Here is a 12647-nt window from a genome sequence, read left to right on the forward strand (position 1 = left end):
ACTGACCCCCGAATCAGACTATACCGGTGGTGAAAAAATAGTATACTGAAAAAAGTTTATTATTGATCTAAATATTTTTATATACGAAAATTTACTATTGATCCAATTATTTTTGTAAATGATATCTAAACATATATAATATTTGTATACGGGAAAAATCTATTATTAATCTAAATATTTTTATATACAAAAAATGATATATGATCCACAAAATTTTGATTCAAAATGGTATATGGAAACAAAATCTATTATTGATTTAAATATTTTTATATACGAAAATTTACTATTGATACAAATTTTTCTGTAAATGATACCTAAACATAAATAATATTTATATACTGTGAAAAAAATTATTATTGATTTAAATATTTTTATATACAATAGGTAGTATTTATGATCCAAATATTTATGATTCAAAAATGATATACGGGAAAAAAATTAATATTGATTTGAATATTTTTATATAAGAAAAAATTTATTATTGATTTAAATATTTTTTAATTTTTTATTTAAAATAAATATATTAAATAAACAAATGCGCGTAGTAAACTATAGATGACTTTGTTTCTAGTTTATAATAACAAGTATACGCTTTAGAATAACATGATTAAGAAAGAAAGAGTGCACATAATCAAATGATAGTTTATATACATTTAAATATATCCATATTAAGATAAATACATTAATTATTAATTAGACTTTCATATATTTTTATTAAAAATGGAAAAGTACACTCAAAATTTAATTAGGTAGAGAAGTCCCCACTTGTATTTATGACTATTAATTTTTTTTCTTACATTATGACTACTAGTATTACTAAATACTACTAATAAAAAGCAAACCTTTACAAAAAAAAAAAAATAAGAAAAGTAAATCCATGAGATCAAGTTGAAAGTTGAATGAGTAGGAAAGACCGAGCCCTTAGATTTATTTAATCTTAATAAAAACAAAAAAGTGACAGAAAATATAGGATGCCGAAAAACACGACCACCTTAATTTAATCACTCACTTTTCCTCTCCAACATAACGTGCTCACCATTCTGCAATAAATAACATAACTTCAATTATTCACCATTTCAGGTTTTTTCTTTCTTCTCTCTCTTTTCATTGTTGAAATGGCTAAAGAAAACCCAACCATAACATTGAAACCAGTAGCATGGGTTCTCCCCTACAGAACCGAGAGGATAACAGAGATATACCGTATGGGTAGAAAACTCGGTCAAGGTCAATTCGGCACAACCTATCTCTGCACACACAAATCATCAAACAGAAGGTATGCGTGCAAGTCAATCCCAAAACGGAAGCTGTTTTGCAAAGAAGATTACGAGGATGTTTGGAGAGAGATTCAGATAATGCATCATTTGTCTGAACATTCGCATGTTGTTAGAATCGAAGGGACTTATGAGGATTCTACGGCTGTTCATATTGTTATGGAGCTTTGTGAAGGAGGTGAACTTTTTGATAGGATTGTTCAGAAGGGTCATTATAGTGAGAGACAAGCTGCGACTTTGATTAAGACTATTGTTGAGGTTGTGGAGGCTTGTCACTCGCTTGGTGTTATGCATAGGGATCTTAAACCGGAGAATTTTCTCTTTGATACTGTTGAGGAAGATGCTAAGCTTAAAGCTACTGATTTTGGTTTGTCTGTTTTTTATAAACCTGGTGGGTAATTTCTTTGTTCTAGATTTAGTATCTGTGGTGATTTGAATATTTATTGATCTAATTGGAGCTGGATTCTTTGTTCAATTATTTTTTTTTTTGCTGAATTTGCTTGATTAGGGTTTACTGGTTTTAAGGATCTGCTTATTATGTTGTTGGATGTGAGTAATTGCTTCATTTGCTGAGGTTTTTGGTTTGAATCTATGCTCTTTTGACTTGATTTTGAATTTTGATCCTTGATTACTGGATGGAATTTAGGGGTTATTTGGTGCCTTAAACTAAGTCTGTGATATTTATTTTGGATTTCTTTATTTGATCATGAGGTGTTGGTGTTGTTTTAATCTGGATCCATGACTTGCTTGTTTGTACGTTGTAGTGCTTGATTGCATCTTTTCATGTGAATCTGTATTGTTTTCTTTTTCTTTCTGTCCTGGAATGGAACTCGTCTTTTGTTTGCATTATGATAAAATTAAAAGTACTAGTTGGTGTGTTTGATAGGAGTATGTACTGTAAATGGAAATTCATTAAGTTTATGTAGTGTTTTCAGGTTAATTTATTGATATTATATGTTGTGGTAGATGTATGGTGTATTTGCTCCAAAAATAGAATCCGGTCTATTTTGTTAGGTTGTAAATTGGAATCCCTGTCATTCAGTGTTGGAATTTTGTGTCATGTGAACGGATAAGGTTTTTAGTTATATATGTATTTCATTATTGAAAAGCAATTGCCATGTTTGAGTGTTGAGAATAAAATGATTTTCTTTTATATTGGAGGCCAGAGGTGATGATGCTAGAAAGCGATGTGCTATGCTATCAAAGGGGCAAAATGGTAAAGGGTGTTCAAATGGGGGATAAGGGCACTTAGTCATTTTCTGCTCCAGCTATTTTGGTCCCTTAACGCATTAACTTTTTGGCTTTGTGATTGCTACTGAATATACTGTTGAAATTGCCATGTGATATTTATGTTTGTTTTGCTTGAAAAGTTTGTAGAGTAGTTGAAAAAGTTACCGTCTTTGTTGAAATGTAGTCTTTATAGTTGCATCATTGTGGACTGTGGTTGACAGTTGACACGTCTTGAGTTGAAGTCATGCAGTCCTGTTTTCGTTCTAACTTTCTTTCGCCGATTTCATGCTGTGTTTGCCTGTGTGCCTAACCTAGTGATATAAAATTTCAGGTGAATCTTTTTCTGATGTTGTTGGGAGCCCATACTATGTTGCACCAGAGGTCTTGCGTAAACTATATGGTCCTGAATCAGATGTGTGGAGTGCCGGGGTTATTTTGTACATCTTATTAAGTGGGGTGCCGCCATTTTGGGCAGGTAGCTATTTCCTATTCATATGTTAAATTATCAATTGAGGATGTAAGCATTATCGCTATTTTACTCATGTCCATCGGTCCTTGTTGATAGTACTGATATGAAAAATTGTCTTTTTCAGAAACTGAACCGGGGATCTTCCGACAGATTTTACTAGGAAAAATTGACTTTCAGTCTGAGCCTTGGCCTAGCATTTCAGACAGCGCAAAGGATCTAATTCGGAAAATGCTCGATCAAAATCCAAGAACAAGGCTTACAGCACATGAAGTACTCCGTAAGTCTAATAAATTTTATTTTGAGCAATTGGCTTAATTGAACTTACTGATCAGTACTTAAATCAGTTTTAGCATCTGTAAGATTTTTGCAAGGTTATGGCACTAAAGTGTGTATTTCTGTGTCAGGCCACCCATGGATTGTTGATGACAACATCGCACCTGATAAACCTATTGACTCTGCAGTTTTATCACGCCTGAAGCAATTTTCTGCTATGAATAAACTGAAAAAGATGGCCTTGCGTGTAAGGTTTCTTTAGCCCTTTCTGCTATAGCTAGAATTATTTGTACTGTGCTGATACACTTGGCATGAAGTAAATAAGTTCTTTCTCCTGATTTTAAGCTGCATGTCTTCCTGTTACTTCATCCGTTTCAAATTAATTGAAAGACAAGGTTTGCACAGGTTCAGTTTAAGTTTTGGCAACTGAAAATTGCACAGGTTCAGTTTTAAAGGAACTTGAATTGTTCTTTTTGTTGCTCAAGCAAGGAATACCAAGGTCGGAAAACAAATATGAATAAATTTGAAAGAATTTTCTTTACATTCTCTTACTAAAGTTGTGCATTTTTTGTGTGATTGTCGCTATGCTAAGTTTGCTAATAAATTAACATAAATCAACAAAAGCGATGAAATGTTGCTTTGCTCACATCCTTTGGCCTGAACCTCAAGCATCATTATGTATCTATACTTTGTAAATTATTAATCTATTTTGAATTTTTCTACATAGCAAATCTTAATATCACAACAGGATTTATAGATTTTTGCTCACTTAATCCTAGGTTATCGCGGAGCGGCTATCCGAGGAAGAAATTGGTGGCTTGAAAGAGTTATTCAAGATGATTGACACAGATAGCAGTGGAACCATAACATTTGATGAGTTAAAAGATGGCTTAAAGCGAGTAGGATCTGAACTTATGGAGTCTGAAATCCAGGATCTTATGGATGCTGTAAGTATTTTTTTTTTTTTGTGGGAGGATAATTCTTATTTCTTTCCCTTCATTGTTTATAAGATCATATATTATTTTCGGCATGTGACAGGCGGATATCGATAACAGCGGGACAATTGATTATGGTGAATTCATTGCTGCAACAGTTCATTTAAATAAGCTGGAGAGAGAGGAAAACTTGTTGTCAGCCTTCTCCTATTTCGACAAAGATGCTAGTGGTTACATAACCATTGATGAGATTTCACAAGCTTGTAAGGACTTCGGTTTAGACGATATCCATATTGATGAAATGATCAAGGAGATTGATCAAGATAATGTAAGTACTTTTTTTGTCTCACTTTTGTTACTTTTCATCACAGAAATATCTCATTTAATGTGAAAATTTTGTGATGTGCAGGATGGACAAATAGATTATGGGGAATTTGCTGCCATGATGAGAAAGGGTAATGGAGGGATAGGAAGGAGAACAATGAGAAACACACTAAATTTAAGAGATGCTTTGGGGTTTGTAGGCAATGGATCCAATCAAGTTATTGATGGTTATCTTTAGTAAAATCACTTGGAGACAAAAATTGAGAACAGATAATTAAATTTGATAAATTTTAACATTATCTTCAGATTGACCAAACTATGCATATCTATTTATTAGATTCATCATTCCAAAAAAGATATTCTTTCCTTGTTCATCATGTGGTCCATGTGGGGTAGACCAAGCTTGGTGCATGCATTATTTGTTCTGGTATTTATTTGCATGAAAATTGAAATGGCCCACACATTAAAATTGTAGAATCTCAATCAAGATCTATGCTAGGTTGTCATAGTATATCCTGTTCTTTTACCCATTTCACTTTAAACCTTTTACAAAGGCTATTGCTAGAAAGCAAAGTAATGATGGGATCAAGAATTTGTTTGCTTTGAGGAAGAAAAAAAAGACATGAAGTAACACTATCATGTGATTTGTGTGGATCTTCTGTCTTCACTGTGCTTTACTAGTTTGTATGCTCTGGTCCTATATTATAAGGGTTAAGATGCCATATTTATGAGTTAAATAGGGGTGTTAAAAAAAACCACTGAACCGTACCAAGCTGTCAAACCGACCGCGAACCGAACTGTGAATTCAACCAGTTTTTGGTGAATCGAAACTGAACCGTGAATAACCAAACCGAACCGGTTAAAATCAAACCACATAGAATATATTATTTTGTTGGTATTTTTATGTTTTTTATAAATGCAAATGCTTATTAAAATTTATAATATTTCTCTATTGTATTATCATAAAATCAATTTTAATATCAATTCTATTTTAGTCTGAAATATAAAAATAGTAATCAACAAAAAAAAAATGGTAAGAAAATTATCAAAAAATAAAATCAAAATAAATACACAATTTACTTCATCATACAAAATATTTAATACAATTCAGTTCGATTTAAAGAAGAATACTTAGATAGACATGACCATAGTACTTGAATTTTCATACAACCAATCACAATTCTTTTATTAATTAAAAAATAAAATAACATTTTTGCTCTCATTCATTATCAAAACTATCCCATAATTTCAATTAAAACATAAATTAAATTTTAAAGAAATTTTAAATTTTCTCTCTCCTTATTGGTTTCTTAAGAATATAAATTTATGTTCGTTTTCATATAAATATTTCTCAGATTTAAAACTAGTATACAGTTCATGGAAGCAGTTCGATTTAAAAAAAAGTAACAGTTTGATTTGATTTTAAAAATCTTTATTATAATTCAGTTCGGTCTAATTATCTCCTTAAACTGAAACATAAACATCCTTAAGTTACATACAAAAAGAAAAGTTTGTGGGATCTATTTTTGAAATTATTTTCAAACATTGGTCTTATAAATCACATTTATCTTTCATAAACGAAGTCCTTGAGAAATGAAGAGGCTTATGTTCAATCATAGTTGGAAATCCATTTGTAATTTTTTTTTTTAGTTTTTTATGGTTTCACCGCCAGTATCCGGCCCACTAAACTGTCTAATTTAGTTCAGGGGTCAAATCTACCATCAAGTGGTTTCAACGCTCTCTCGATCGCAGTTGCGGAGAATTTAACCGTAGTCCTCCCTACCAATTCCAATGTCAATCACCACTAGACTAACTAACAATTGATTACTTGTTTTTATGAAGCGAAAAACGACGATTTACTATTAAATTTATGAAGTCTATCAACGAAAGAATTTTAGATTTGAAAAAATCACAACTAATGTAAGCAGAAAATTTAAGTGAATTTTCTGCTTTTGTCAATCCAGGGTCGCGACTGTTATTAATAAGGAGAATGCTCTCTTCACTTTTAGGGGTTTTGTCACACTTCTGAAAATCCAAAATTGCACTTAATGCGTCTAGAGATGCATTTTTGAACGCATTCAAAATCATACAAATCTTCGTCTTTCTGATATCCATCCCATTTAAAAAAAAATGATTCGGAGATGCATCTCTGTACATTATTTACGTGACTTCAGAGATGTATCTCCGAGATACCCTCCGTACGCAATTGTTTTGTTTTTATTCCCTAAATTTGATATTATTTAAGGCACACATATTTTAGGTGATTTTAGGCTATGAATCCGATGGAAAACACATACATTACTTAATTCAAACATAGTACTCAATTATGAAAAAAACACATACATTACGAGTAGCCAAACTACCACAACACTCTCGCTCGGGAAAATAAGGATACATAAGAGATGACCCATATGCTAGCCATCTAAAGTATAAGGAAATGATGTCCTACAGATGCGTCTCATGGTGACCCCTGTATAGGCAGAAGAAAATGTCATCTTTGTACATGATGGTTAATATGCACTATGAATGGCTCGATCGGATTATACCCTCTGTACATGGTAAATGCGGCAATGTGTGGCCAATTCTCAGTGTAGGTAGGCACAACTTTCCACCCGGTGATGCGAAGGAGGTGGGAGATGACCCATCAATGAAAATGTTTCAGATACAATATTAATAACAAGTGTAACAAATGAATTATGAAAGCATAAGTAACAGAAAATATCGTAAGTAGCATGCAGCTCCTTGTCATCTGCTTTGCCTTCCAAAGACAACCCCCGTCCGACTTCGAGTACAGGTAGACCAAATAGGTGGACCCCAATTATACTCGTGAATGACAATCAAATCGAAAAAATATCAGAGGTAAACCATATTGAAGTAGGTTGAACTTTTTCCACAAATATGGGCATGCCAACCAGCATCTGAATTCTTAGAGAAATCAAAAGCAGCAGGACCACTCATAGGACCTTTCCCAACTCATCGAATGAAAGTGGAACATTTCCCCTATTTCAATAAAATTAAATGCATACTCTTGGTTAAACAATCTATAGAAGACTGCACTAAAATGGTTTCTAACCCTTCTTCCTAACTCAAAGTCATAAGAACTAAAGTATTCAAGAGCAATCCTCTCAAAAGTTGAATGTTTTAGAGACAAAAAATATCTCCAACTTATTTGATCAAACATCCACATAACATCATTCAGCAGGCCTAGAGTTTCTAAACAAGATTCAAAGATATACCTTCTTGGTGTTATACGCCACTATACAAGCACTTTGAACCTTGCTTTTTGATCTCCATCTCTGAATTCAATTCTCATTGAACGTTCCTATACAACAACACATATTTTCCCTCTTTGTAATGTTCTGATGAATCTCCCCTCAAAAGTCTTCTTGGAGGCATCTTTGAGATTATGAGCAAAAGTGGTGATTTTTGTGTTTTTGGAGAGGAAGTGTTGGTGGACGGTACATAAAATGATGGTGGATTGCGGTTGTGGAGTTTGAAATTGTGGAGTAATGGAGGTTTTCAGCTATGGAGTTTTGATTTGGATGGTTATGTTTTTTGAGAGGAAGAAGTTTAGTTGAGTTGGTGGTTGGAAGGAATGAGGGGAAAGTTTTCAGATTTTGGGTGTTCAGAGAAAAGATTTTCAAGGGTTTTAATTGCCGGAAGGTGGATTTTGAACAACTTTTACATTTCCATGGATTTTGAAGGCTTTGATGGCCCAATAAGCTTTATGCACCAATTCCACAGGCATATGCCAGGACTTTCCATAGACAAACTTTAATAGAGTGGTCCTAATCGAGGTCTTATAAGCATTTCTATAAGCCCATGATGCATCGTCGAGCTTATCGGCCTAATCCTTTCTTGAAGTGGAGACTGTACTTTCCAAGACTGTCTTTATCTCACTAGTGGAAACTTTGACTTGTCCTCTTGTCTATGGATGGTATGGAGTTCCTACTATATCCCTTAATATGTACTTCTTCAGTAAATTTTCAAATTGTCACGAGATGAAGTGAGATCCTCCATCGCTTATGACAACCATAGGTACTCAAAACCTCGGGAAAATAATCTTCTTGAGTAGCTTAATTTCAACTCATGTATAATTGGTAGGAGAGGCGATCACCTCAATCTATTTCGACACATAGTCGACAACAACAAGTATATAATGATTCCCCATAGAGGAAGGAAAAAGGTCCCATAAAGTCAACTCCCCATACATCAAAGATTTCGACCTCTAGGATGTTATTCCATGAGATCTCATTTCTTCTTGAAATATTGTAAGTGCGCTGGCATTGGTCTCACTTTGTAATGAGTAGATGAACATCCTTAAATAGGCTAGGCCAATAACGGCCAGCCTGGAATATTTTTGTGACTGTCTTTGACGTATTTGCATGCGCGTCATATGCGGAAACCTATCATTGGATGTTGAAATAATGTTATCTAGTTTGGTTATTTCTTTTGATAATTTCTTACATAATCTGAATAAATCATTATAGGAAAATTGAGAGGTTACCTCATCATCTTGATGTTTTTCCATTAGAGAGATGTTGGCCTTTTCTTCTCCATCTGAGGATTCCATATCATTATCTTCCATGCGACATTTGCTTTCTTCTTTTGATTCCTTCTGAATTTTTTATTTTTTTAATTTTTTGAGTAGGGGACAATATGGTCCGATATGTCATTTCTTTTAGAAATTATAACATGTTGGAATGAATTACTTTTCTTTATCTTTTCTTGTTCTTCTGCTTGCTTTATCTATTTCTTCGTAAATCTCTTGAAGTTATTTACCATGAGGGGCATGTTATCATCTGAGTTGGATTCTTCTGCTTTGAGTGCTAGAATTTTGGTTTTCTTATTTTCTTATTCATCCATGGCTAGTTTTTTTAGCTCAATTTCATATTAATGCAATTTTCCAAATTGAGTGTGTGTCCATAGTCGCCATATCCTTTGATTCACAAATTGTAGTGAGTTTGGTTTGCAAATTGCAGTTTAAGCATCTAAGAACTTTTATGACTAATTCCTCATTTGATAATGTTTTCCTTAGAGTTCTCATATGACTCACGATAAGAGTGAATCATGTTTACATTTGATTAATGTTCTCTTTAGGTTTCATTATGAAAAGTTCATACTCATGGTTTAATTCACCCAACCTTGCCCTCTTTACATTCGTAATACCTTCATGGGTAATTTGGTGGATGTCCCACTTTTCTTTAGCAATTTTGCAATGAGAAACTCGTAAGAATTCATCAAGGCCGAGATCGGTGGTGATGATGTTCTTAGCTTTTAAATCACGTTGCGCATTCTCTTTATCTTCTTTGGACCAATTCTTTTTAGGTTTGTCTACTACAACACCATCAACTTCATCTGTAGGGACAAATGGTCCTTCTTTCACAACCTTCCAAATACCACGATCAATTCCCTTATAAAAATTTTCATTTTCTCTTTCCACAGCCCATACCTTTCTCCATTGAAGTATGGACGTTTGTTTAGTGAATAACTTGAAGTCATTTTCCTCCTGAGACGATTAGCCCTTAACGGAAGTTAGGTTCTAATGCTACTTATTGGACAAGTGACTTCAAGCACAAGAGTGGGTGAATTGTGGCATTCAAAATTTATGATTAATTTAAACCTTTTTTATTAATATGGTATTAGTAAGTTTTTAAGTGGGTAATTGTAGCAGAAACAAAATTTAGAAAAGTAAATTGTAGAAAATAAAGAGATAAAGTTAGAGAGATCCCACCAGCGGTTTATACAGGTTTGATCGAGCGTTGGCCTAGTCCTCTCCCGAAGAGTTCTTCTTAAGAGTTCGACTATAGACTTTGAGATTTTAAAAGGTTATGCCGATGAACCTTATTACAATATGATCTTGAGATTTTAACAAGCTTTTTCCCAACAAAAAGAAAACTTTTACCCCAGGCTATGCTATCGAACCAATTAGAGATTTATGTCTAATCTCTTTAACCAAGACAAAGCTTTTTCCGGCAAAGCTTAACAAACCAATAATAGAGATTTTACCACAAGTTGATCTCAAGAACCAAAAACTCAATCTCTTATAGATATTGCACCTTTAAGAATTTAAACAACCAGCACAACCACTTACAAAAAGTATCCTCACAAATAAAGTTTTACTCAAAAGTACTTAGGCAACCACAAGTAAAATAAGAAAATTTTTAAGGAGAGGAAGAAAGATAAATTCCAACAGAATATGAAATCGATGGAAAAAGGCGTGATTTGAAGTGAGGAAGATCCTCACTTGTATAGTAGTTGGAAACGCCAAGAAATGAAACAATCCATGGTCCAAATTTATTATCTAATCAATTATTAAATTTCTCTATCGATTAGATAACTCAATTTTAATCAATTGTAAAGCCCATTTAGAAAGATTTGAATATACAGTTGTTGCAAGTATTAAATGTGCTATCTTTGATTATTTTCAAACGATTATCAGCCTTTTAATATATTGTGTATATGTCCTAATTTGTTAGATATATGAAAAAAAGTTTTGCTAATCTATTGGCACATGTATCTAATCGATTAGATAGTTAAAAAAGGTTTTGGATAGCTTTTAGATGACTCGTGTTTGGCTTATAAAAATCATTTGAAAATATTTTGATGTGTGTGTGTGTGAGTTGTCTTGGTACTCTTAAATTATTACCTTATTTTTACAGTACTCAGTTCACTCAGATTGACAGACGAACATGACCTGACGAGTTTTCACACTTTTTACCAGAGTGGCTTCAAGCTTTTACTGAATAGTATTTGTTTGTATAATCACTTGATCTTGAGTTCTCTTATATGACGCTTTAGATTTTATCAATGTTGATAAGCTATTTGTCATGTGTTGTTGTCATCAAAACTTCAAATGTCAATCTTCATTAAATATAAACACATAACTTTACACACAATTTTCATACTCCAATTTTCGCCCTATCTCATTGATAACATTAGGTCTAATGTGCATTTGCTAAATCCATTAATATTATCTGGTCATAGGTGCCCATAAGCATTCATTTGCATACCTCAATAAAAATAAATTAAAAAAAGACAAAGGTCAAAGGTTTAATTCTTTGATCGACCACATTGCATTATCATGCACCTACATCCATATACACTTGTTCATGAGTCGCTTTAAATAATTTGAGCTTATGAATTTTGATCTATCAAATTTCATTAAATTAAAGTTAGGCTCAAATTATCATATATGGCATTCATTAGTGAAGATTTACAATGCATGGTGAATAGGATAATTAAAAGAAAATTTCTTTAGCCACCTCCCTTTGGGGGTCACCCCCAGCGAAATTCCAAAATTACCCCTGCTTCGGAGATGCATCTCCGAAGTTTTTTTTTTTTTGATTTTTTTTTTAATTCGGAAATGAATCTCCGAAACACCAAAAAATTCAAAAAATTCAAAAATTTTACAAGTGCGTTTTCTTATCTTAATTATTCACCATTACAGGGCAAAAATGAGTTGTAATCAACCTGATTTGAAATTTCTAAGTGCCTTTTCTTTCTCCCCACCACTTTCAGACGGTTACCTTCTAAGAAATATGGTAACACTTTCCTACTTAAAAGTCTGCTCTCTCACCCATTTTTCCTCCATATGTTGCAGCTTCGGTTGTTCGTCCACCTGTTGCAGCGCTGTTTGTTCCATCTGTTGCACCGCCGGTTATTACTCCATCTGTTGCTGCGCCGGTTGCTTCCTTGAGTTCGGCTCTGATTTCCATCGAGAGCCTGACTGCCGAAGTTAAACAGAAGGCTACTCTAGAGTCGGCTCCGTCGTCTCAGATGGCGGTTAGGTTCCCTAACCGACCTGGTTACGGTCAATTGGGAAGGAAAATTCAAGTTCGTGCTAATCATTTTCAGTTGCGAGTGGCTGATAAGGATCTACACCACTATGATGTTAGTATATTATGCTGATACATTTTTTTTGAACTCTGATTTTTTGTTTTTGTTTGTGTTTATTATATTGATACAATGTGGTATGAATATCAAGAGACTGATAATTTTTATAAATGTTATTAATGTTATTAGGTATCTATTTCGCCAGAAATTACTTCAAAAAAAGTGTGTAGAGAAATTATCAACCAGTTAGTTAAAATGTATAAGGAGATGAACTTCCGGTTCTTCTTCCTCCGGACATCCACCTCCTCC

At 33.4% G+C, this 12647-nt stretch overlaps 1 protein-coding gene across 1 annotated transcript; it reads left to right on the plus strand.

Moving 5' to 3' along the window:
* The first annotated feature begins 974 nt into the window (after window positions 1-974).
* LOC131602941 (calcium-dependent protein kinase SK5) lies at window positions 975-4818 on the plus strand. Its single transcript, XM_058875168.1, has 7 exons — window positions 975-1662; window positions 2833-2976; window positions 3095-3247; window positions 3375-3490; window positions 4023-4190; window positions 4282-4506; window positions 4588-4818. The coding sequence occupies exons 1-7, from the start codon at window positions 1116-1118 to the stop codon at window positions 4738-4740; spliced, it is 1506 nt and encodes a 501-aa protein (XP_058731151.1). The 5' UTR covers window positions 975-1115; the 3' UTR covers window positions 4741-4818.
* Window positions 4819-12647: the final 7829 nt, after the last annotated feature.

The sequence above is a fragment of the Vicia villosa genome, linkage group LG5 (genome assembly GCF_029867415.1).
Source record: "Vicia villosa cultivar HV-30 ecotype Madison, WI linkage group LG5, Vvil1.0, whole genome shotgun sequence".
Classification (NCBI taxonomy): domain Eukaryota; kingdom Viridiplantae; phylum Streptophyta; class Magnoliopsida; order Fabales; family Fabaceae; genus Vicia; species Vicia villosa.

Bases quoted from the DNA above. Each gene is read 5' to 3' on its own strand.
- LOC131602941 (XM_058875168.1), top strand. From the start codon at position 1,116: ATGGCTAAAGAAAACCCAACCATAACATTGAAACCAGTAGCATGGGTT. The intron at 3,248-3,374 runs GTAAGTCTAATA...TTTCTGTGTCAG, and splicing joins TACAGCACATGAAGTACTCC to GCCACCCATGGATTGTTGAT. The intron at 4,191-4,281 runs GTAAGTATTTTT...GGCATGTGACAG, and splicing joins TCCAGGATCTTATGGATGCT to GCGGATATCGATAACAGCGG.